The sequence below is a fragment of the Monodon monoceros genome, unplaced genomic scaffold (assembly GCF_005190385.1).
Source record: "Monodon monoceros isolate NGI ecotype Baffin Bay Population unplaced genomic scaffold, NGI_Narwhal_1 Super_Scaffold_12, whole genome shotgun sequence".
In the NCBI taxonomy this organism is placed as follows: Eukaryota; Metazoa; Chordata; class Mammalia; order Artiodactyla; family Monodontidae; genus Monodon; species Monodon monoceros.
The window spans coordinates 229,630-255,844 of NW_021703768.1; the positions used below are offsets into that span (position 1 = coordinate 229,630).

General features: G+C 48.6%; 1 protein-coding gene across 1 annotated transcript in view; it reads left to right on the forward strand.

Annotated features, from left to right (window-relative positions):
• CFAP74 (cilia and flagella associated protein 74) overlaps positions 1–26,215 on the forward strand; it is a 57,668-nt gene that overhangs the window by 15,861 nt on the left and 15,592 nt on the right. The window contains exons 7-13 of the mRNA XM_029215916.1: positions 252–318; positions 709–798; positions 7,889–8,053; positions 9,119–9,281; positions 17,884–17,954; positions 18,358–18,480; positions 25,103–25,224. Of these exons, the coding sequence (XP_029071749.1) occupies positions 252–318; positions 709–798; positions 7,889–8,053; positions 9,119–9,281; positions 17,884–17,954; positions 18,358–18,480; positions 25,103–25,224 (801 nt within the window). The remainder of the gene's footprint in view (positions 1–251; positions 319–708; positions 799–7,888; positions 8,054–9,118; positions 9,282–17,883; positions 17,955–18,357; positions 18,481–25,102; positions 25,225–26,215) is intronic.

Consider the following 26,215-nt stretch of genomic DNA (forward strand, 5'->3'; position numbering starts at 1 on the left):
TTCCTCCTCCTCCCTCCCCCCCCTCCCCTCCCCGCTTCCTTCCTTCCTTCCCTCAGCCCTTCACTCACACAACTGACTCTCAGATGTTCCTCGAGCATCTCCTGTGAATTGAGTCCTGGCGAGGCAGCAGGGGCTCAGCACCCAGGACAGGCGAGGGGGGGCCCCAAAGCCCCACTGGGGTGCCGGCTGTTTGGACAGTGGCTTCTGCACGAGCACAGGGCGCTCACCTCCTGCCTTCATTGCGCCTGCAGCTTTGACCCCCCTGGTCCCATGCCAGCCGGCATGTCCTGTGAAGTGCTTGTCACCTTCAAGCCCACGGTGAGTGTTGAGCCCAAGCCGTGGAAAAGGGGGTTTTCTCACCCTGTCGCAAGAGGGTGGTGGGTGGAATCGGGGTCTCTGCTGCCCCCCAGGCTCCACAGAGTGCTGTGATGGAGGAGGGACACGCCTCAGAAGGGGTCACGCAGGCCCCCGTTAGGCTGTTTTATGCCCAAAACATATTGGAGTGTTCCTCAATGCCAGCAGGGTGACAAGGCAGCTCCTCTGTGTCGCTGGCTACCAGGTGTGACCACTCATGCTAGCGGGTCCGAGGGGGACGCGCTCCATGGACCCCTCCCTCGGGCGGGGGGTGGTGGCTGTGACTGTGCGGACAGCACATGTCACCGCGGAAGGCTGCGAATATGTGCGTGGTTGGGTGGTTTTACTTTTTAGGTAAACAAAGATCTGGAAGGAAACGTCTCGTTTCTGGCTCAGACAGGCAGGTTTTCCGTTCCACTGAAATGTTCAGCGAAGAAATGCTCCGTGAGTTCTCGCCAAGCGTCCGGGTTGGGAGGGTGGGCAGCCGGGGCCTGAGGCGTCCAGCCTGGGGAGGTGGGCACCCGTGGCAATGCTGGAAACATCCAGGGGAGTCCTGCGCTGGGTGGAGCCCAGATTGTAGGAACCCCGGGTCAGAGGAGACCCTGCTCCTCCTGAAAGCCCTGTGGGGTCCCTTTGATCCCTTTCTTTTTTTGAGCTATAGTCGCCATGCTGCATCTTACATCCCCAGACCTTATAACTGAAGTTTGTGCCTTTGGACCCCCTTCACCCATTTTGCCCACCTCCACCCCTGCCTCTGGGAACCACCATCTGTTTTTGTATCTGTGAGTTCCATGTTTTTTAGATTCCACATATAAGTGCGATCATACAGTATCTGTCTTTCCTGCCTGACTTATTTCACTTAGCTCAGTATCATCCAGGTTGTCGCAAATAGCAAGGTTTCCTTTTTAATGGTTGAGTAACGTTCCATTTTACATGTACCACATTTTCTTTATCCATCCATCCATCGATGGCCGCTTAGGTTGCTTCCGTGTCTTGACTTTTGTAAATAGCGCTTCGGTGAACATGGGCATGCACACCACTCTTCTGATGATACCCATTGCGTGCCTTTGGATAAATACCCAGAAGTGGAATTGCTGGATCATATGGTAATTCTACTTTTAATTTTTTGAGGAACCTCCATACTGTTTTCCGTAGTGGTTGCACTAATTTCATTCCCACCAGCAGTGCACGAGGGCTCCCTTTTCTCCACGTCCTCTCCAACACCCGTTATTTCTTTCCTTTTGGTAACAGCTCTTCCGACGTGTAAGGCGACGCCCCGCCGTGGTGCTGACGTGCATTTCCCTGATTATTAGTGATACTGACCACCTTGCGTGCACCCGGTGGCCATTTGCATGTCTTCTTCGGAAAAATGTCTATTCAGTTCCTCTGCCCATTTGTAAATCAGATTGTTTGTTTTTTTGTTTGTTTGTTTGTTTTTTGCTATTCAGTTGTGTGAGTTCTTCATATATTTTGGATGTTAACCCTTTATCAGGTATGTGATTTGTAAATAATTTCTCCCATTCCATATGTTGCCTTTTCATTTTGTTGGCGGTTTCCTTTGCTGTGCAGAATTGATTTTTTCTTTTAATTAAGAAAAGTTTCAAAGTAATGAAGAGCAGAAAGAATAGTACAATGTATATCCATATACCCACTTCCAGAGTCCAGTCATTGTCAACATTTGCCCCACTTGCCTCAGCTGTCTACCTGTCTGTTTTTGCTGGCCCACTTCCAAGTGACTTAGCAATACCACAGCACTCAACACCCGTCCTTATAAAACGTCAGCAGGCACCTAGGGTAAAACTAACCCCATTCCTAGCCATCACCTATCACCCAGTGTGCATTCCAATGTACTGAAATGTCCCCAAACCAGCTTTTATAGCTGTGATTTTTTAAGCTGGGATACAGTCAAGCTCACACATTGCATTGGATTATTAGGTTCTTAAGTCTCTTTTTTTTCAGGCTTGAGTTGTGGTAAAATACACATAACGTAGAATATACCACCGTAACCATTTCTGGGTGCACAGTTCAGGGGTGTTAAATACACATAGCGTAGAATATACCACCTTAACCATTTCTGGGCGCACAGTTCAGGGGTGTTAAATACTTTCCCATTGTTGTGCAACCCTCACCGGAACTCTTCGTTTTGCCAAACCGAAGCTCTGTCCCCATTAAACACTCCCTCCAGCCCCTGGCGACCTCCATTCTGCTTTCTGTCTCTACGAATGTGATGACGCTAAGTGCCTTCTATAAGTGGAATCACAAGGTATTGTCCCTTTTGTGACTGGCTTGTTTCACTGAGCACAGTGCCCTCAAGATCCATCCATGTTGTAGCCTGGGTCAGAATTTCCTCCCTTTTTCAGGCTGATTGCTATGGAGGGCTTTGCTTCTGTCATTTTGCTATTTGTTTTCATTGCCATATAGCTCTTTTGTCCCTCATTTCCTGCGCTACTGTCTTCTTTATGTTTAGTTGATTTTATGCAGTGAAGTGTTTAAATTCCTTTCTCATCTCCTTTTACGTATTTTCTTTGTGGTTCCCGTGAGGATTACATTTAACATCCTAGAGTTATAACAGCCTGACTTGGGTTTGTATTAGCTGACTTCGACAGCTTACGAAAGCTCTGCTGCTTTACAACGTTGCTCCTACTCTGCGCAGTCACTGATGTCACAGAATTACATTTGTATAACTTGTGTGTCCAGTAACATGAACTAAAGTTTTTAAATGCATTAGTTTCTTAAGTTATATAGAAAACAGAATGTGGAGTTACAAACCGAAGTTACAGTAACGCTAGCTTTTAGACTAATAATTGCTTTTTAAAAAAATGTATTAGTGTTTTAAACCATGTAGGAACTAAAAGTGCAGTTACAAACCATTGCGACAGTGACACCAGCTTCCATAATTGCCCACATGTTTCCCTCTGCAGAGCTTGGAGTTACTGTCTGGGGCCCTTTCCTCTCACCTGCGGGGCTCGCTGGGGCATTTCCTGCAGGCGAGTCCGTGGTGAGGAACTCCCGCAGCTTTTGTCTTTCTGGGACTGTCTTGATTTCTTCCTCACTTTTAAAGGTTGTAGGATTCTCGACTGACATTTTTCTTCCTTGAGCACTTTGAATAAATGGGCTCACGGCCCCCTCGCCTCCAAAGAGTCTGATGAGAAACCTGCCCATAATGTTCCTCAGGCTCCTTGTGTGTGACGGGTCATTTCTCTCTTGCTGCTGTCAAGATTCTCTCTCTTTCTCTGGCCTTTAACAGTCCGATTAGAAGGTGTCTCAACATGAGTCTCTTTGAGTTCATCCTACTTGGGGTTTGTTGAACTTCTTGGATGTTTATATCATACCTTTCATCGAATGCCGGAACCTTTCGGCCATTATTTTTTGAAGTATTCTCTCTCTGCCCTTTTCTCTCCTCCTCCTAGGACCCCACAATGCATATAGTGGCCCCTTGATGGTGTCCCACAGACCCCTCAGGCTCTGTTCACTTTTCTTCAGCCTTTTTTCTTCCTCTTCCTCAGCCTTAATGACCCCATTGTCCCGTCTTCAGGTTCCCGGATTCTGTCTTCTCCCTGATCAGATTCACCTCTGAATCCTGCTACTGAGTTTTCACTTCAGTTCTGGTACTTTTCAGCTCCAGATTTTTGTTGTTGTTTCTTTCTAGAAACGTTGGTATTTCCATTTTGTTCACACATCATTTTCTTGACTCCCTTCACACCTTCCTTTACCTCCTTTACCTCTTTGAGCATCTTTAAGACAATTGTGTTAAAGTCCTGGTCAAGTAGACCTGCCATCAAGTCCTTTTCAGGGACAGTTTCGGTTGATTTATTTTTTCTTTGAATGAATCATACTTTCTGTTTCTTTGTATGATTTTGGAGCACTGGACATTTGAATCTAATAATGTGGTAACTCTGGAAATCAGGTTTTCCCCTTTTCCAGGGTTTGCTGTGTTTTGTTATTGTTTCTGTTTCTTTGCTTTTTGATCGCTGTCAGCTCTCTCTGTGCTGAGGATCAGGCTCAGATGTAACCTTACTGTCTTCCCAGGTCTCTTCTGAGCCTTTCCCTAGGCGTGCCTGGTCACTTCCTGGTTTTCCCTGTATACGTCCTAACCTTTAATATCTGACTCACAAATGAGGAAAAAGAGAAAATTGAAGGAGGGGAGGAAAAAAAGTGTGCTGGCCCTTTAAGTCCCCTGGAGTCACTTCAGGAGAGGGGGAGGGGCATGTGACAATGGGACAGGAGCAGCAACTATGGTAGTTCTATTTTTAATCTTTTGAGGAACCTCCACACTGTTTTCTACAGTAGCTGCACCATCTTACATTCCCACAAACAGTGCACAAGAGTTCCAATTTCTTCACGTCTTCACCAGCACTTGTTGTTTTCTGGGGTTTTTTGACGGGAGCCATCCTGATTGGTGTGAGGTGGTGTCTCATTGTAGCTTTGATTTGCATTTCCCTGATGCTTAGTGATGTTGAGCATCTTTTCATGTGCTTGTGGCCATGGGTAGTCTTCCTTGGAAAAATGTCTATTCAAGTCCTTTACTCATTTTGAATTTGGTTGTTATTTGTTTTGTTGTTGTTGAGTTTTAGGAGTTCTCTGTGCATTCTGGGTATTAACCCCTTATCAGATATATGAGTTGCAAATATTTTCTCCCATTCTCTGGGCGGTCATTTTACTCTATAGAAAATGTCTTTTGATATAAAATTTTTTCAACTTTCATGAAGTCCAATTTGTCAATTTTTTTCTTTCGTTGCCTGCACCTTTGGTGTTGTATCTAAGAAATTATTGCCAAATTCAGTGTTGTGAAGATTTTACCCTTTGTTTTCCTCTAAGGGTTTTATTGTTTTAGGTCTTATATTTAGGCCCTTGATCCATTTAAGTTAATTTTCGTGTATGGAATTAGGTAATTCTTTTGCATGTGGACATCCACTTTTCCCAGGACCATTTGTTGAAAAGACTGTCTTTTCCCCCATTGAATGGCCTTGGCACCCTTGTCAAAAGTTATTTGACCATATATGTGAGGGTTTATTTCTAGGCTCTCTGTTCTACTCCATTGGTCTATATGTCTGTCTTTATGCCAGTGCCACACTGTTTTGATCACTGTAGCTTTGCAGTAAGTTTTGAAATGAGGAAGAATGACTCCTCCAGTTTTGTTCTTCCTTTTCAAGATTGTTTGGGCTATTCTGGGTCCCTTGCGATTCCATGTGAATATTAGAATGGATTTTCCTGTTGCTTTAAAAAATGTCATTTGAATTTTGATAGGGATTGCATTGAATCTGTAGATTGCTTTGGGTAATATTGATTTCTTAACAATAGTAAGTCTTACAGTCCATGAATGTGGGATGTGTTTCCATTTATTTATGTCTTCTTTCAACAATGTTTTGTAGTTTTATTGTACAAGCCTTTCACCTCCTTGGCTAAGATAACTCCTAAAAATTTTATTCTTTTTTTATGTCATTGTAAATGGATTTGTTTTTGTAATTTCCTTTTCAGATTGTTCATTGTTCATGTACAGAAATGCAACTGATTCATGTGTGTTGACTTTGTATCTTGCTACTTTGCTGAATTTGTTTATTAGATCTAACAGCTTTCTTGTGGAGTCTTTAGGATTTTCTGCATATAAGATCATGTAATCTGCAAACAGAGATAATTTTACTTCTTCCTTTCCAACTTGGATACCGTTTTTTTCTTGACTAATTGCTGTGGCTAGGATTTCTAGTACTATGTCAAATAGAAGTGGGGAAAGCAGGCATCCTTCCCTCATTCCTCATCTTAAAGTAAAAGCTTTCAGTCTTTCACCATTGAATATTATGTTATGTTATATTGCAATATTATGTTATGTTGCTTTCATATTTGGCTTTTATTATATTAAGGTAGTTTCTTTCTATTCCTATTTTGTTGGGTGCTTTTATTATAAAAGGGTGTTGAATTTTGTCAGATGCTTTTTCTTCATCAATTGAGATAATCGTGTGGGTTTTTCCCCTTCATTTCGCTGATGTCACATACTTCATTGATTGATATTTTTACATTCAACCATCCTTACATTCCAGGAATAAATTCCACTTGGTCATTGTGTATATTCTGTTTGCTAATATTTTGTTGAGGGTTTTTGCATCAATATTCATAAGGCATTTTGGTCTGTACTTTTCTTTTGTTGTGGTATCTTTGTCTGGCTTTGGTATCAGGGTTATGCCAGCCTCCTAGAATGAGTTATGAAGTGTTTCTACCTCTTCAGTTTTTTTGGAAAGTTTGAGAAGGGTTGGTATTCTTTAACTGTTTGGTAGAATTCATCAATGATGCCATCAGGTTCAGGGCTTTTCTTTGTCAGGAGATTTTTTATTATACATTCAATGTTCTTACTAGTCATAGGCCTATTCAAATTGTCTTATTTCTTTCTGGTTCAGTGTTGGTAGGTTTTTTGTTTTCTAGGAATTTGTACATTTCATCTGGGTTTGTTGGTATGATTGTTTATGGTACTCACTTACAATGCTTTTTACTTCTGTAGAATCAGTATTAATGTCCCGACTTTCATTTCTGATTTTAGTAATTTGAGTCTTTCTTTTCTTAGTCCATCTAGCAGAAGTTTGTCAATTTTGTTGATCTTTTAGAAGAACCAACTTTTGATTTCATTAATTTTCTTTATTTTTCTATTCTCTCTTTTGTTTATCTCTGCTCTGATCTTTATTATTTTCTTCTGTCTGCTAGTTTTGGATTTAGTTTGTTCTTTTCCTAATTTCTTCAGTAGCAAACATAAGTTGTTGATTTGAGATCTGTCTTGTTTTATGTTTTGTTTTGGTTTTGGTTTTGGTTTTTTGGCTGCACCATGCGGCTTGCGGGATCCTAGTTCCCCGACCAGCAATCAAACCCTGGCCCTCCACAGTGAAAGTTCAGAGTTCCAACCGCTGGACCGCCAGGGAACTCCCTGTCTTGTTTTTTAACGTAAGCTGTGTAATGTAATGTAATGTAATGTAAGTTTTTTCTTTAATAAATTTATTTATTTTAGGCTGCTTTGGGTCTTCGTTGCTCTGCACAGGCTTTCTCTAGTTGCGGTGAGCAGGGGCTCCTCTTCGTTGCGGTGTGCGGGCTTCTCATTGCAGTGGCTTCTCTTGCTGTGGAGCACAGGCTTCAGTAGTTGTGGCTTGTGGGCTCTAGAGCGCAGGCTCAGTAGTTGTGCCGCGCAGGCTTAGTTGCTCCTCGGCATGTGGGATCTTCCTGGACCAGGGCTTGAACCCGTGTCCCCTGCACTGGCAGACAGATTCTTAACCACTGCGCCGCCAGGGAAGTCCCTGACTTTTCAAAACTTGCACTCAGGTGCTCCCACACTGCCATGGTCAGTACACAGGTCTATGATTTCTGGGATGTGGATTGTGTCCTGGGCTGTGCAGAGGCCCTGCCTCCCGCCATGAGCCAGAGGCAGGCCTCACCTCTGAGCATGAAGACAGGGCCAGAGCTCCTGTGTCCCCTCACGGGTGCAGGGTGACAGGTGGGAGAAGAGACCTTGCTGTGAGCCTGGTGTGGTCACCCTGGCTCACTCGGGGTCTTTTGGCAGCTGTCCCTCGACAAGGAGCTCATCGACTTCGGCAGCTATGTGGTGGGTGAGACTGCATCCCGGACCATCACGCTGACCAACCTCGGGGGCTTGGGCACCAGGTTCAAGTTTCTCCTGGCATCAGAGTGCTGTGAGATGGACGCGTCCCCGTCGGTCTTCAACACAGTGAGTGTGCTACTGCTCCTGGTCAACGCCGTGACTGCTCAGCCAAGGGCAGCATGTGGCATCTCCCACCCCGAGACACAGTCCCACGAGTGTAAAGGGGGCCACGTCGATGTGGGCGGGAGAAGGCCCAGCAGCAGGACGGCCTCCGGTCAGTCTAGGTAGAAGAGATCTGTCTCCGTAAGGAGTGCACCTAGGGCAGCAGGATGCTGTCCCGTCATACGTGTTGGCAAGGTGGTGGCCAAGTGCTCCAGGCCCTAAAGTCCCAGCCTGTGGGGACGGGCGGTCCAGCCCAGACACCCCAGGCTGAAAAGCACAGCAAACCCTGCCCCGCACATGCACCTCTCCCAAAGGTGCGAGGGGGGCCCTGGTCCTGTCACGGGAAGGCTGTGCACGTGTGCTGCTGAGGAAGCGGAAACAGGTGGGACCCCATCAGTGGAGACAACTTCCAGCACGGCCAATGGACACTGGGGGGGATTATTTGAGGGTGAGGACAAGTGCCTGGGCCCTCAGGGCTCCCCGCGAGCACCAGCCCTCTCCTGGTGGGTGTCTGTCTGGCTGGACGGCAGCTCCACCCAGGCAGTGCCCTGTGTGTCCCCCCGTGGCCCCTGAGTTGCACGCGGCAGGCACTCTGTCGGTCTGTTGTGAGCCCAGGGGAGAGGACTGGGGGTCAGTGACCTCTGGGAAAGGAGCAGAGGTGGGGTTGGGCCGCTCTTAGCCTGCTGGGATCTGAGCTGAAGCCAGGAGAGCTCGGGGCTGGAGCCTGGGGGGCCCAAGCCCATGTGGGGGAAGAGCAGGCGTCCTGGAGGAACTTGGCTGGGTGCGCACGTGCAGCAGGCTCCGGGACAGGGCCAAGGCGGAGCCCGCCTGGGCGAGAGGGGCCCTGAGCCCCGGACGAGCCTGGCACGGGTCGCCAGAGAGCTGTTGAGGGGTGCTGTGGGAGCCCGCGGCCCCCAGCCCGGATACGGCCAGGCTCTCAACGTGGCGCTCCCCGGATGGCGGGCGCGGACGGATGATGGGAAAGGCAAGCGGAAGCTGCCAGTAAAGGTGTCACGTTCTCTTTTTCAGAGCAGTAGCTTTACATGTGAAGACAAAGGTTTTGACAGTAAAGTCGCCACCAGTTTTTCCGAGCAGCTGACGGCGGGCAATGAGTCTGTGCCCGCAGATGTGCCGAGCCGGAAGGAGTCTGGAAAACTGGACATAAAGGAGAAGGAGGAGGGGCGCCCCGTAGGTGAGCCGGGCCCGCGGCCTGCGCTCAGCACGCAGCCCTGGGCCACCTTGGCAGCAGGGCCCCGAGCCCCAGCCGTTTGACGGGCAGAGGGGCTGGCAGGCCGGGTCGGAGGGCCCCAGAGGGACAGATTCCGGGAGCCACTCCAAGCACGGTTGCATCCGGCAAAGCCCGGTTGGCAAAGCCAGGCTCGTGCCAGTGTGGTGCCAGGGGGCCGGGCGGTGCAGAATTTTTCCAGGGCTCCAGTTTTAAGTAAGTAAGAAAATATTCATACGTATTTATATATTCAACTACATACTGGTTATGGAGTGGATTAAAATTTGCATCCATATTTAAGCTAACAGAAGACTTAAAGGAAATGTGCAGCTTTGGACCACCAGGCTGGCCACAAGGGGAACTGCCCTCCTCCCTGCGCTTGGTGGCCCTTGTTGGGACATCTGAGGAGCCCTGCCTGGTGGAGGGAGGGAGGGGATGGGGAAGGGGCCGGGGGCTCTGCTGATGGGGTCGCTGAAGGCCCCAGGCTGGCTGGGGCCACCCTGAACTCCGTCCGGAAGTCAAACGCGTATAACACGTGAGGACAGTTTAAAGAAGAGCGAGGAAGTCGGCAGCCCGAGCCCAGGCGGAGCTTGAGGAGGACGAGGGCCCACGCGGCCGCGCTCGCCGGACACACCGCCTCCCCAGGGGCGTCCCTCTGACGTTGTCTTCAGCGTTTCCTTGCCTCCCTTTGCTTTTTCCCTCCACGGCCACTGTCAGAAAGGGCTGCATTTCTGCAGCGTCGGAGCCGCGGGAGCACATCCTGAGTCGTTACGTTGCTTAGCGTTGAGCTCTGTGGGGCGTCCACATGGACTGGATGGGGGTCCTCTGCGTGGCGGCTCCTCTCACGAACATGCCTTGGTCACAGGCCACCCCCACCGGCTCACATCAGGGGGATTTCACGGCGCGGGCCGTGCGCGCAGGGGCTCAGGCGGCGTCTCCAAGGGTGTGAGTCTCCCTGGGGCGTGTCTTTGGCGCATCGCGGGGGACGCGCGGCCTCACTGTTGTTACTGCATCTGTTCTTGTCCCGCGTGGCTGCAGCTGGGACTGCGCTACCCAGTGCAGCTGCCACTAGTCACATCTGGCTATTCAGATTTAAATTAACCAAAATTAAGTAATAGGAGAATTTCGTTCCTCCTTCCCAAGAGCCACATTTCAAGAGCTCACAGCCACCCGCGGCCCGTGGCTGGGTCCCACTGGGCAGCTCCGCGGGGTCGGTCTGGAGGCCTGGGAAGGGAGGCTCCCGTCTGTACTGCTCACGCCACCAGTGAGGTTGCCTGTCTTTCCAGGTGCCTGTTTACTATTTGTATTTTCTTTTGTATGAAATACCTGTTCAAGCTTTTCACCCACTTTTTTACGGGGTTGATTGTCCTTTCTTATTTAGTCATAGGAGTTCTTCCCAGATCCTGTATACTTAGCCTTTGTCGGTTAGGAGGTTGCAAATATTGCCTCCAAGTCGAAGTCGTGGCTTGTCCTTTTACTCCCTTTATGATCTCTTTTCTTAAGTCAGAGTTCTTAATTTTATTTTATTTTTTATTTATTTTTTTGGCCGTGCCACGTGGCATGTGGGATCTTAGTTCCCCAACCAGGGATCGAACCCACACCCCTCGCATTGGAAGTGCAGAGTGTTAACCACTGGACCGCCAGGGAAGTCCCAAAGTTCTATTTATTTATTTATTTGGCTGCGCCGGGTCTTAGTTGCAGCACACGGGATCTTCATTGCGGCATGAGGGATCTTTAGTTGCGTCATGCGAACTCTTAGTTGTGGCATGCGTGCGGGATCTAGTTCCCTGACCAGGGATTGAACCCTGGCCCCATGCATTGGGAGCAAAGAGTCTTAACCACTGGACCACCGGGGAAGTCCCAAAGTTCTTAATTTTAATGTTTGCAAATCTACCCATCATTTCTTTTGAGGTGTGTGCTTTATGCCTTTATAGCAACTTTTCCCCTATCCCAAGGACATAAGACATGGCTCTTACGTTTGAGTCTGTGGTCCAGCTAATTTCTGTGTGTGATGTGAGGTAGACGCCAAGGCTCTTCTTTTTCCCACGTGTATGTCCCATTGTTCCTGCAAAACAGGTTGAAAATACTTTCCTTTCCCTGGTGGATTGATTTGTTATCTTTGTTGCAAATGGATTGAGAGTGTGGGTATACTTCTGGACTCTGTAGGCTGATCGGTTGACCCATTTACCTCTCCTGACCCAGCACCATCCATCTGGATTATTGTAGCTTTAGAGTTAGCCTTGAAGCCACGTAGTGTTAAGTCACCCAACTTTGCTCTTTCTTTTGGCAAGGTATTTGCTTTGGATGTTTTAGGTACTTGCATTTCCATATGTTTTCTTTATGTATAAATTTGTTTATTTTATTTTTTATTTATTTTTGGCTGCGTTGGGTCTTCGTTGCTGCGTGTGGGCTTTCTCTAGTTGCGTCGAGTGGGGGCTACTCTTTGTTGCAGTGCACGGGCTTCTCATTGCAGTGGCTTCTCTTGTTGCAGAGCATGGGCTCTAGGCATGCGGGCTCCAGTAGTTGTGGCACTTGGGCTCAGTAGTCGTGGCTTGCTGGCTTAGTTGCTCCGCGGCATGTGGGATCTTCCCAGACCAGGGCTTGAACCCGTGTCCCCCTGCATTGGCAGGCGGGTTCTTAACCACTGTGCCACCAGGGAAGCCCCTGGGGGACTGTTGATAAACATTGGTGTGAACATGGGATGCAGGGGTGCATGGGACCCCTGCCTCGGTATTTTTCTAATACTCCAGGAAAGCATCTTTCAAAAGACCGCTTTTGTAAACTCACACGTGGCTTCAAGACCTACTTTAAATCTACAGTAATCAAGACAGTGTGGTCCAGATAAGGACACATGGATCAGCGGATCAGAACAGAGATTACAAAACGTGGAGAGAGGAGAGACGCTGGGGTGCACACAGATGGTTCTGTTCCCAGGGGGACAGAGGGTGAGTGGGTAGGGCTCCCTCCTCACCTCCTCTGCCTCCTGTGCTGGCTCAGGGGGTCAGCTGGCCTTGACCCCCAGCACCACACGTCAGGAGGGGCCGCCTTCCGAGTGGAGTTTGGGCCACCCCCCACGGGAGGTTCGTGGGGGTCCTCACATCAGCTGTGCAGCTCCCAGCGTGGGCCCCTGAGACCTGCTGGCCCAGAACAAGGCTGGTTCAGCATCCAAACTCATCCAATATGGGGCTTCCCTGGTGGCGCAGTGGTCGCGAGGCCGCCTGCCGATGCAGGGGACGCGGGTTCGTGCCCCGGTCCGGCAGGATCCCACATGCCGCGGAGCGGCTGGGCCCGTGAGCCATGGCCGCTGAGCCTGCGCGTCCGGAGCCTGCGCTCTGCGACGGGAGAGGCCACAACAGTGAGAGGCCCGCGTACCGCAAAAAAAAACCAAACAAACAAAAAAAAAACTAAACCTAACAGTTAACATCATACTTGATGAAAGATTGGATGCTTCTCCTGAAGGTTGGGAGTACAGCAAAGATGTTCATTCACTCATAGCTATTCAGTGCAATAAGGCAAGAAAAGGAAATAAAAGAAATAAAGTTTGAAAAGAAAAAAATAAAATCAGCTTTATTCACAGACAACATGACTGTCTATCTAGAATATCTCAAAGAATCCCCCAAAAGTTACAGAACTAGTGCGTTTAGCGAGGTCACAGGATACGATATACAAAAATCAAGCATATTTCTAGATAGAAATTAACAATTGGAAATTAAATTTTTATAAGTATCATTTATAATAGCACCAGAAACATGAACTAGTAAGTTATAAAGCTAAGAAAAAATGTTCAGGGTCTGTATGCTGAAAACTACAAAACTCTGATGAAAGAAATCAAAAGCCTCAATAAATTGGGAGATCCATGGAGCTTGTGGATGGAAAGACTCAATATTGTTAAGAGATCAGTTCTCCCAAAACTGGCTGTAGATGAATGCAATTCTAATCAAAATCTAGCAGGGCTTTTTATGGGAATTGACAAGCTGGTTCTAAAATTTATATGGAGGGACTTCCCTGGTGGTCCAGTGGGTAAGACTCCGAGCTCCCAATGCAGGGGGCCTGGCTTCGATCCCTGGTCGGGGAACTAGATCCCACATGCATGCTGCAACTAAAGATTCTGTGTGCTGCAACTAAGACTCAGTGCAGCCAAAATAAATAATAAATAAAATTTTTTAAACAAATAAAATTTATATAGAAATCTAAAGGACCTAAAATAACAAACAATTTTGAAAAAGAACAAAGTTAGAAGACTCAGACTACCTGATTTCAAGACTTCCTCTAAAGCTGGAGTAACACATAGCGTGATATGGCAGAGAGAGAGACATAGGGTTTCAGTGCGACAGGATAAAGGGTCCAAAAATAGACCCACACAAATATGCAAAGGTAATTCCTTGGAGAAAGAAAGTCTTGTCCTCAAATGAGACCTTAACAATTAGATAAACATATGCTCCCAAATTAACCTCCATCCATTCCTCTCGCTGTAAACAAAAGCTGCTCAAAATCATAGATCTAAATGTAAAGCCTAAAATCATAAAACTTCTAAAAGAAACATAGGAGAAAATCTGTGTAACCTTGGTTTGGGCAAAGATTTCTTAGATATGACATCAAAAGCATGATCCATTCTTTAAACTGTACAGTTTAAACTGTAAACTGTACATCCAAAAAAAAAAAAAAAACCTCTGGACTTCATCAAAACTAAAACTATCTGATCTTCTAAACAGACTGTTAAGAGAATGAAAGATAAGCCACTGAGGGCTTCCCTGGTGGCGCAGTGGTTGAGAGTCCGCCTGCCGATGCAGGGGACGCAGGTTCGTGCCCTGGTCCGGGAAGATCCCACATGCCGCGGAGCGGCTGGGCCCGTGAGCCATGGCCGCTGGGCCTGCGCGTCTGGAGCCTGTGCTCTGCAACGAGAGAGGCCACAGCAGTGAGAGGCCCGCGTACCACAAAAAAAGAAAAAGATAAGCCACTGACTGGCAGAAAATATTAACAAATCACTGATCTGATAAAGAACTGATCCAAGTAAGTCAGAAAGAGAAAGACAAATACGTATACTGACACATATATATGGAATTTAAGAAAAAAAAATGTCATGAAGAACCTAGGGGTAAGACAGGAATAAAGACACAGACCTACTAGAGAATGGACTTGAGGATATGGGGAGGGGGAAGGGTAAGCTGTGACAAAGTGAGAGAGTGGCATGGACATATATACACTACCAAACGTAAGGTAGATAGCTAGTGGGAAGCAGCCGCATAGCACAGGGAGATCAGCTCGGTGCTTTGTGACCATCTAGAGGGGTGGGATAGGGAGGGTGGGAGGGAAGGAGACGTAAGAGGGAGGGGATATGGGAACATATGTATATGTATAACTGATTCACTTTGTTATAAAGCAGAAACTAACACACCATTGTAAAGCAATTATACTCCAATAAAGATGTAAAAAAAAAAAAAAGAACAGATCCAAAATGTATAAAGAACTTTGAAACCTCAATTAGAAAACAAATAACCCAGTTTTCAAATGGGCAAATGACTTGAACAGACACTTGACCAAAGAAGATGTGTAGATGGCAAGTAAGCACATGAAAAGACTCGACAACAGTAGACAGACGGAAAAACAAGTTAGAACCACAATGGGCCGTCACTACACGCCTGTTAGAAGGGCGAGATTAAACCCCAGCCCCTGACAGAGGCAAGTGCTGGTGAGCGGCTGCCGTGACTCGTCCGTTGCTGCTGGGAGTGTGCAGTGCTGTAGCCACTGTGGAGAGCAGTTCAGCAATTTCTTATAAAGTCGAACAAACCCCGTACAACCCAGAAACCCCACTCCTAGGTGCTTACCCAAAGAAATGAAAACTAAATTCAAACAGAAACCTGCATGTGAATTCATGTAGAGGGATTCTTTGTGATTGCCCACGTCTGCTGCCTGGTGAGTGGATAAACAACCTGGCACCTCTCTGCTCTGCAGCGCTACTCAGCAATGAAAAGGAATGAACTGGGGACCCACACACAACACGGATGCACCTCACGACATCACACTAATGAAAAACGTCAGACGCAGAAAACTGCAAACCATGTGATTCCATTTATGTGTCATTCTGGAAAAGGCAAAACTGTAGAGACAGAACACAGACCAGTGGTTGCCAGGAGCCGGAGGGATTGACTACTAAGGGGCACAGGGAGAGCTGGGGTGGGAGGTGATGGAAACGCTCTGTATCTTGATTGTGGTGGGGGATACACCCTGTATGCATTTGTCAAAGCTTTCAGAAGTTTACACTAAAAAAAAGAAATGGGAGAGAAATCCCTCAACGCAAACGACAGAGAGCATTACGATCTTGCATGCTTCAGACATTATATGATCAGACATTGAAAATAAAATAAGCACACTTAATACTTTGAAAAATATCACAAAGGAATAAGATCAAGTAGAATTGAAATGAAGGACTTCCCTGGTGGCGCAGTGGTTAAGAATCTGCCTGCCAATGAAGGGGACATGGGTTCGTAGACCTGGTCCGGGAAGATCCCACATGCCGCGGAGCAACTAAGCCCATGAGCCACAACTAGTGAGCCTGTGCTCTAGAGCCTGTGCTCTGCAACAAGAGAAGCCACCGCAATGAGATGCCCGCGCACCGCAGCAAAGAGTAGCCCCGCTCGCCACAACTAAAGAAAGCCCGCGCGCAGCAACGAAGACCCAACACAACCAAAAATAAATAAGTTTATTCTTTTAAAAAAAATAAACAAAATGAACCAAATAAAACTTCTAGCAGTAAGAATATGATCACTGAAAACAAACAAAACCCCAATCACTGGGCTAAACTGTGGATTAGACACTGCTTAAGAGACAATTAGGGAACTAGAAGATAGAGATGGAAACATGAAAGAAGCAGTACAACGTGTGTACTGTTGAGGATGAGTAAGGAGCGACTTGTCCGTTGGAATCAGGAAAAGACAGTATTTAAAGAGCTACTTGCTGAGAATGTTCTAAAATGTCGAAATGCCTCTAACTCCAGGAAGTGAGTGGACGCATGGAGCAGATACACTGCACACATAATTAATGAAAGTCTTCCTAATCGTTAACAAGCCTGATTCTAGAATTAGTGGAAGCACACCGTATTCCCAGCAAACTGACCAACACGATTCCACCCTGGGTCACCAAGTGACCCCAGCCAGCATCCATGCAAGATGAAGCAGCTGACCCCAGGGTCTGGCCTGGACTCAGGGCATAGGGAAGGACCCCGTGGGCCCAGGTCTGGGCTCTCACCGAGGTAACTCCTGAAGCAGACAAGGACGTAAACAGTGGGGTGGTGGGAGCCAACTGGCCCACTCGCCCCCACCCAACCTGGTGACAGTCATAGCTGCTGGCTGCATGAGAAGTCTGCCACATTGGAGGAGCCAGAACTGGGGGCCTCTGCCTTTACAACCCCAGGCCCCAGAAATGGTGCATACCGCCCTGTGGTGGCCTGGGGCAGGCCGCAGCAGTGCACCTGGGGTCTCCACAGGGCCAGCCTGGCAGCCCAGCTGGGGAAGGACTCAGAAAGGACGCTGACCTTCACCTCTCCTATCAAACTGGGTCTGTTCACTTGCAAAGTCAACAGGAAGACCTTCTCAGTTGAGAGGAAACAGGGTCTACCCTTCCTGATGGATGGCCTGCCATTCTTGGGGTGCCCCCCCAAATCCCGAGGGGCGGGCCGGGATCCATGGCCCACCAGTGGGGAAGAGATGTTCAAAACATGCAGGCAATGTGCACACAGACAAGGCTAAATGAGTGTGAAAATGAGGCTGCGAACATGTTATTATCATCTGAAAGTGGACATTGTGTTACATTTCCAGAGCTCAGCAGCCTCTCGGGCTCCGGTGGGTCCCTGGGAAATGGCTGACCCCCTCCCCACGCCCCACCCTGGCCCAGCCCTGACACAGCACCCTGCTGTTTCCTCCTCTTCATACAAACCCCCTTGAGCCCACTTTCCACTCCTCCTGCTTTGAAGTGAAGCCCCAGATGGTCTACTTCTCGGCTGTCCCCTCTCCAATGCGCTGCTCTCAGGCCACTGCACCCACCGGGCCGCCCTGGGGCCAGCATCCTTCACCCACCCCCTTCCCTGCGCTGGGGCTTTGGGCAACTAGGGACCCTCTCCCACCCCAGCCTCCTGCTCCAGAGGTCGCAGTGCCCACTGTCCAAGTCCACCTGAGAAGCCCCAGGCCTGGGGCTTGAGCTGGGAGTTCCCGAGGTCCCTGACCAGGAGATGGCCACGGGGGGAGGGGGTCTGCGGGGGCACATCCATGCAAACCTGGGGCCACAATGATAGCCTCCTGTGGCCCCTAGCCCTGGGAAAGGGTGGGGTTGCTGGAGATGGTATTGTCAGGAGGAGCTGTCTGCGCAGGAGGGCTGGGGTGGCCCCCACGAGCCCCAGAACAGCACCTGGTCTGGGGGAGGGAGGGGGCCGGATGGTGCCCTAGCGCCCCAGCTCCCCCTCGGGCCTCATGGCCCCGGGAGGCCAGGTTGGGGGTGGCCACGCCTCGGGTGTGGCAGAGCTGCCCAGCCATGCCTGGCCAGCCTCACACCTGGACCCCCTCTCTTCCAGAATCAGAGGGAGTGACCTTGACCACCATCGTGACTGTACCTCCCAACGAGGAACAGACGGAGTTCTCACTGGGAGAGGTCAGGCCCACCTTCTTCCGGCCCCCAGGGTGGTCTGTCCATCTGACCAGAGCCGGACTAGACTAGTCTGGCCGCTGGACTCACCTCCTCTGGGCAGTTAGCTGTCTCAGCCGGTGTCCGGCTGCCCTGTCTCAGGCTGGGGCCGGGCGGGTCCAGAGCCACAGAGGCAGGGCCCTGGGTACCCCTAGTCCAGCTCAGAGGAGACACCAACGCAGGGCCTTCCCAGCCAGAGCGTGGGGGCTGTGCATGTGTGTGCAAGGACCGTGTCATCAGGAGAGCGAGTGCACACATGGGGGCTGCCACCACTCGCCCCCGCAGTGACCCGGCTGTAGTGAGGCCACGGGAGACACCATGACGGGAACGTGAAGGCTGAGCGGCCCTGCCCACCTCTCTTGCCGTGCAGATAATAGAGGGGGAGATTGGCCCCTTCAGCACCATCAAAGTGCCCGTCATCTTCACCCCGATTGTCCCGGGAACGGTCTCCACCAGGTTCAAGGTCGTGTTTAAGAATCAGCAGTGCCCGACCGTGAGTACCCTGCTGCTCCCTGGGCACGGGGTCCCCGCCCTCTGCGCTCCCTCCACCACGACCACGTGAGGCTGCTGCCCGCACTGCCCACGCTTGCATGGCTAGTCAGTGGCACACATGGCTGGCAACATAGCCAACACATTCACACCTGTGAACACACATGCACACACACACACGCACACACACCTTGCACTTAATCACTAGGGATGTCTTTCTTAATTTCCCAGTAGTTAAAATTTGTCATCATTACTTTTTAGATTTGTTGTAAGTTTATTAAGTTGAATTATGCTCAGACAATATAACCTGCAAAGTCTTTTTTTTAATTTGTTAGTTTTCTTTGTGACCAAAGGCAAGATTGATTTTATACGTATGAAATGTGCATATGAAGAAAGTGTATTTAATGTCTGTAAACAGATTTATTAGCTGGATTATTCACATTATTCATACCCCTCCGTGGGTTTTTTTTTTTTCAAGTCATTTGCCAATTTTTCTATTGTATTTTGTTTCTTACTAGGATTTTGAGTTTGTGGAGGTATTTTTTTTAGTTACAGGTGTACAGCATAGTGATTCAAAAATTCTATAGATTATATTCCATTTAAAGCCATTATAGGGAACTCCCCGGTGGTCCAGTGGTTACGACTCAGCACTTTCACTGCTGTGGGCCCGGGTTCAATCCCTGGTCGGGGAACTAAGATCCCCCAAGCCATGCAGTGCAGCCAAAAAAAAAAAAAAGTTATGCAATTCAGTTATAGTCCCCGTGCTGTCCCGTATATCCTTGCAGCTTATCTATGTTTTAAAATATTTATTTATTATTTATTTGGCTGTGCCGGGTCTTAGTTGTGCCATGCAGGATCTTTTAGTTGCGGCATGCGGGATCTAGTTCTCAGACCAGGGATCGAATCTGGGCCCCCTGCATTGGGAGTGCAGAGTCTTAGCCACTGGACCACCAGGGAAGTCCCTGTAGCTTATCTATTTTATACATAGTAGTTTGTGTCCCTTAATCCTGTACCCGTATCTTGCCCCTCCCCTGACCCTTCTCCCCACTGGTACCCACTAGTTTGTCCTCTATATCTGTGTGTCTGTTTCTGTTTTGTTATATTCATTCAGTTGTTTTATTTTCTAGATTCCACATATAAGTGATAACATACAGTGTTTGTCTTTCTCTGTCTGACTTACTTCACTAAGCATGATACCCTCTAGGTCCATCCATGTGGCTGCAAACGTCAGGGTTTCATTCTTTTCATGGCTGAGTAGTATTCTGTTGTATATATGCACCATGTCTTCTTCATCCATTCCTCTGTTGATGGACACCTAGGTTGCTTCCATATCTTAGCTATTGTAAGTAATGCTGCCATGAACACTGGGGTGCATGTATCTTTTCAAATTAGTGTTTTTGTTTCTTGCAGGTGTATACCCAAGAGTGGAATTGCTGGGTCATATGGTAGTTATATTTTTAGCTTTTTGAGGAATTTCCATTCTGCTTTACACAGTGGTTGCACCAGTTTATATTCCCACCAGCAGTGCATGAGGGCTCCCTTTTCTCCACATCCTCTCCAACGCTTGTTATTTGTAGACTTTTTGATGAAAGCCATTCTGACAGGTGTGAGGTGATATCTCATTGTGGCTTTGATTTGGATTTCCCTGATAGTTGTCAATGCTGAGAATCTTTTTATGTGCCTGTTGACCATGTGCATGTCCTCTTTGGAAAAATGTCTATTCAGGTCTTCTACTCATTTTTTTTTAACTTGTTTATTTTTTATTTTATTGGCCATGCCACACAGCATGTGGGATCTTAGTTCCCTGACCAGGGATCAAACCCGGGCTCCCTGCAGTGGAAGCGTGGATTCCTAACCACTGGACCACCAGGGAATTCCCTTCTGCTCATTTTTTAATTAGGTCGTTTGTTTTTTGATATTGGGTTGTATGAGCTGTTATATATATTTTGGATATTAATCCCTTATCATTCATATCATTTGCAAATATTTTCTCCCATTCAGTAGGTTGTCTTTTCAATTTTGTCAGTGGTTTCTTTCACTGCACAAAAGCTTTTATGTTTAATTAGGTCCCATTTGTTTATTTTTGCTTTTGTTTCCTTTGCCTTGGGAGACAGATTCCAAAAAATACTGCTACAATTTATGTCAAAGAGTGTTCTGCCTACATTTTCTTCTAAGAGTTTTATAGCTTCCGGTCTTACATTTAGGTCTTCAATACATTTTGAGTGTATTTTTGTGTATGGTGTTAGAGAATGTTCTAATTTCATTCTTTTACATGTAACTGTCCAGTTTTCCCAGCACCACTTGTTGAAGAGATTGTCTTTTCTCCATTGTATGTTCTTTCATCCTTTGTCATAGATTAGGTGACCATAAGTGCATGGGTTTATCTCTGGGCTCTCTTTCCTGTTTCATTGATCTATGTGTCTCTTTTTGTGCCAGTACCATGCAGTTTTGATGCTTGTAGCTTTGCAGTATAGTCTGGAGTTCAGGGAGGATGATTATCCCAGCTTTGTTCTTCTTTGTCAAGATGCTTTGGCTTCCCTCCATGTTCCTTCCACACATCTATCTTCCCTTATGACCCGATCTTTGACAAGTTCTCCTTACACTTTTTTTTTTAACATCTTTATTGGAGTATAACTGCTCAGTTATATTGGAGTATAACTGCTCAGTATAACACAGTACAATGGTGTGTTAGTTTCTGCTTTATAACAAAGTGAATCAGCTATACGTACACATATATCCCCATATCTCCTCCCTCTTGTGTCTCCCTCCCACCCTCCCTATCCCACCCCTCTAGGTAGTCACAAAGCACCGAACTGATCTCCCTGTGCTATGCGGCTGCTTCCCACTAGCTATCTATTTTACATTTGGTAGTGTGTATATGTCCATGCTACTCTCTCACTTCGTCCCAGCTTACCCTTCCCTCTCACCGTGTCCTCAGGTCCATTCTCTATGTCTGCGTCTTTATTCCTATCCTGCCCCTAGGTTCTTCAGAACCATTTTCTTTTTTTTTTTAGATTCCATATATATGTGTTAACATACGGCATTTGTTTTTCTCTTTCTGACTTACTTCACTCTGTATGACAGTCTCTAGGTCCATCCACCTCACTATAAATAACTCAGTTTCTTTTTTTTATGGCTGAGTAATATTCCACTGTATATATGTGCCACATCTTCTTTATCCATTCATCTGTCGATGGACACTTAGGTTGCTTCCATGTCCTGGCTATTGTAAATAGAGCTGCAATGAACGTTGGGGTACATGACTCTTTTTGAATTATGGTTTTCTCAGGGTATATGCCCAGTAGTGGGATTGCTGGGTCGTATGGTAATTTTATTTTTATTTTTTTAAGGAACCTCCATACTGTTCTCCATAGTGGCTGTATCAATTTACATTCCCACCAACAGTGCAAGAGGGCTCTGTTCAGCTGCTTTATTGTTTCATGCATGAGGGTTTATAGTTGTTTTCTTATCGTGAATTGTGCCTTTCACCAGAACCAAACATCCCCCTTCATCCTGCTGCTCATGGCACCTCTGTATCCAGCTGATCCCACAATAACGACAGGGCCACTCCTGCTTTTTCCTCTGCTTCACCTTCACCTCATATCCCTTTGTCCTCCCCCCCGCCCGGCCGATATTTATCCTTTTTTAATCACTTCGTGTGTCTTTTAAGGAGCCAGGTTTTGTGTGTGGACCCAGACTAATGTTGTCCGCCTTTAGGGGGAGAATCCAGTGCATTTGCAGCATAATGTTGACCCTTTGTTTTACTACTTCCATTAGTTGTGTCTACTATTCATTTTATCATATGGTTTCCTCACTTTCAGTTTTCTTGTTTTCATTGGTTTGGTCAAGTTGCTACTTATTCCTTTTTTCCCTGTTATTTGGAAATTCTACTTTCATTCAATGAACAGTCCCCTCCCCTTTCCCAGCCCTTAAATCCCACATGACTTTCTATTTCTTTTTTTTTTTATAAATTTTTTTTTTTTTTTTTTTGGCTGCATTGGGTCTTTGTTGCTACGCGTGGGCTTTCTCTATTGTGGCGAGCGGGGGCTACTCTTCATCGTGGTGCATGGGCTTCTCATTGCAGTGGCTTCTCTTGTTGCGGAGCACAGGCTCTAGGCATGCAGGCTTCAGCAGTTGTGGCACACAGGCTCAGTAGCTGTGGCTCGCAGGCTCTAGAGCGCAGGCTCAGTAGTTGTGGCACACGGGCTTAGTTGATCCATGGCATGTGGGATCTTCCCAGACCAGGGCTCAAACCCATGTCCCCTACAGGCAGGCAAATTCTTAACCCCTGTGCCAGCAGGGAAGCCCTGACTTTCTATTTCTTAAGTGCAAGAGGACACTCCTCCAAGACGGTTGGTACCCCAGCAGTTCACTCCACCACCACTTCCTTATGACCAAACTAAAACATGATTTTGGGTCCCTTTTATTTACCCTCTTTCTTGGCCCTCAATGTCTCGGTTTCACTTAACTGTCATTAGAATTATTAGCATCTCCTCCGACTCTGCCCCCACTGCTTCAGGAGTTCTGACCCAACACCGTGGTCCACGATTCCAGGCAGGTGGCCATGTCCAGGTGTGACCATTTGATGATCCTGTGCTCACCACACTCTCCTCTCCCCTCGCCATCAGGAGTCTCTGCTCTGGTGTGTTTCCCATATAGGAATGAGTCTGTCAGGGGCCAGGGATTTGAGACACAATATTTATTTATTTGTAACGGAAACCCCAAGGAATAGGCCATACCCTACAATCCCCCACAATGTACCATAATACTCACACTGTTCCCACATGTCCACAGTAACCATGGAGTCCCACAGTTCCCCGCGGTAGCCCCATAGGTCCCCACAGAGCCCCTGCTGTGGTGTCAGGAAGGAACAGGGACCATACCTGGGTAACTGAGCACTTGGAGAGGATGGCCTGGCTGGGGCTGTGACCTCAGGTCAAGGATACTCCAGCCCACGGGGGCCCTGCCAGACGAGCCGGGGCAGTGAACACCCTGACCACTCTCCTACCCCACCTCCTCACCTGGGGGTGGTACACACGCAGCCCCTGGGGCGGCTCCCGGCCTCCAGGGGTGAATGGGATCTGGATTCCCACTCTGCCCGCCTGCTTTCCTGAGATGGGTCCCTCGTGACAGGTGCTGGGTTCTGCCGGCCTGTGAAACCCCTCCCGTCCAGGGGTGTGAGGACGCTGCCCACGGTCTCCGCGTGAGGATGGCCCCAGCGCAGGCTGGCCCTTCGTTTCCGTGTCTGTGCCTTTCTTACCCTCCCTGGCTGGCTCCTCTGTAGACGGGGCCTTCCTGTGCCGACCACCCCATCTGCTTCACGGATGCCTGTCCCCCGACCTTGTGTGTCACGTGTCACCGCATGTGTCCGCCTGCTCGCCTGGCCCTGATTCAGGTGCCGGCGGGACCAGCCTCTTTGTGACCTGCCTGGCCGTGCAGTCAGGACGCTGCTCCGGGCCTCAGCGCCTCTCGGCAGCAGCCCCCGCCCGCCCCCCTTGGTGGATCAGCGTTCACCTGCTGTCACCACTGCCTTTGAGTGAGGTGGCCGTGCTTCTCCTCAAATCCCCTCCTGAGTCTCCCAGCTGCTCCATTTCTCTGGACGTGCTTTCTTTTTATTCTGTCCATCTTGTCTCTGGCCCTGGAAATGGGTTGTATGTTTCAGTGACCCTGTGGCCTCGGATCCGGCGCTGGTGTGTTCTAAGGTCACGGTCCTGCAGGTGGTAGAAAGGGAAGCCCTCCACCCAGTTGTGTGGGCTGGTGGTCACTGTTCCTGCCTGAGGGGGGCTGCTGTGCACAGGCTCTCTCTGCAGGACATCCTGGCCTGACTGCAGGAAGCCGACACCAGGGTCCGAGGTGGGGAGAAGCACGTGCCTCCTGGGCCCTTCGCGAGCCCTGAGCTTCCGTTTGTATCAGCTGCGTGTACTGCCTGTGTGATGCATGAGTCTGCAGTAAAACGGCTGTTGGTTTTTTTCGATAAATTTATTTATTTATTTGTTTGTTTTATTTTTGGCCGTATTGAGTCTTCGTTGCTGCACGCGGCTTCCTCTAGTTGTGGCGAGCGGGGGCTACTCTTCATTGCGGTGCGCGGGCTTCTCCTTGCGGTGGCTTCTCTTGTTGCGGAGCACAGGCTCTAGGCTGAGGGCTTCAGTAGTTGTGGCACACAGGCTCAGTAGTTGTGGCTCGCAGACCCTAGAGCACAGGCTCAGTATTTGTGGCGCACGGGCTTAGTTGCTCCGTGGCATGTGGGATCTTCCCGGACCAGGGCTCGAACCCGTGTCCCGTGCATTGGCAGGCGGACTCTTAACCACTGAACCACCAGGGAAGCCCGGGTTTTTTTAAACAGCTAAAAATGTTGATATTTATGAAGCTGCGTGGTGGGTACATGACCATCCATCGTACCATTCTATCTTTTTATGTTTAAAAATTTTGAAAATAAAAAGGATTGTTTAAATTATATGATATAAAAAGTGCCATAGATCTCCAAAACATGGCCAGTTTAATTATTAACCTTCCAGTTTTTGTAAGAGTCACAAAACACTGCCGCTGAGCTCTGCGTTAGTACTCACGGTCACCGCCTGCTCTGCTGATGGAAATACGTGCTGTCGGATTTTCATGTTCAAATTCAGTTATATTTCAAAGTCGTCGGTGTTGCTATCGACGTGCCAGTCTGGGTGCCAAAGCCCAACGTAGACCTGAAGATCTGCATGTACGACCGGCTGTATCAGGACTCCATCCTCGTCCACACACGGTGAGCCCTCGGCGGGGGTGAGGTCACGGACCTCGGGGTGGGGGTCACCTGGGGTTACCCCGAGGGCCCACTGGAATCCCAGGGCTGTCACAGGAGGGAGGCTGGAGGGCCAGAGTCAGACAGAGGTTGGCAGATGCTAGGCTGCTGGCCTTGAAGATGGGACAGGGGCCACGAGCCAAGGGACACGGTGCCTCCAGAAGCTGGAAAAGCCAGGAAACGATTCCCCACGGAGCCTCTCAGGGGACCAGCCCTGACCGCAGCTGGGCTTCCGCCCCGGGAGACTGTGTCCGGTTCTGACCTCCAGAACCGTGAGAGTAAGTCAGTGTTGTCACCCCTGCGTCTCTGGGGAGCTCGCCCCCAACATGGCCAGGCCAGGCCCCTCTCAGACACAGACAGGGAAGGAGGCATGTCCTCTGAAGGACCATGGACGGAGCCCCAAGACAAGAAGCATGTTTCACTCGCAGTGTTTTGCAAGGGCGTCCGGACACCACAGTTGTCATTTCTTTTTTACGCTCTTTTTAATTTTTAGTGAAATTCAATTACATGGAGAAAAGCAGGCAAATTCTACAGTTAGAGCTTAATGGGTTTTCATTAACCAAACACACCTGCGTACCTGGCAGGCTGCTGACACACGGGGCCCCGCTTCCAGCCTGGGGGCGGGGTGGGGGGGGCGATGGGCGGCCTGGGTGGAAACGGACTGGCACGTGCGCCAGCCGCTGGGTCCCTGGGCCTCAGCACTGCAAACGTCAGGGGGCCTGTTCTCACCGGGGAGCTGGGAACTCGGGACAGGACTCAGGTGGATTTGTTCAGGAAACTAGGTTTTGCAGGGCTCTGGTCAGTTTACCTCGGGACACAGAGCGTGTCCACTCCTGGGCAGGGTGGTGACGGGGAGCCGGGGGGTGGGGGGAGTTGTGCTTTCTCAGCCCCTCCCCAAGCCACAGGCTCGACGTCGTACATTTGTTGAGTGATTTTATTATATTTTTTTAAAGAC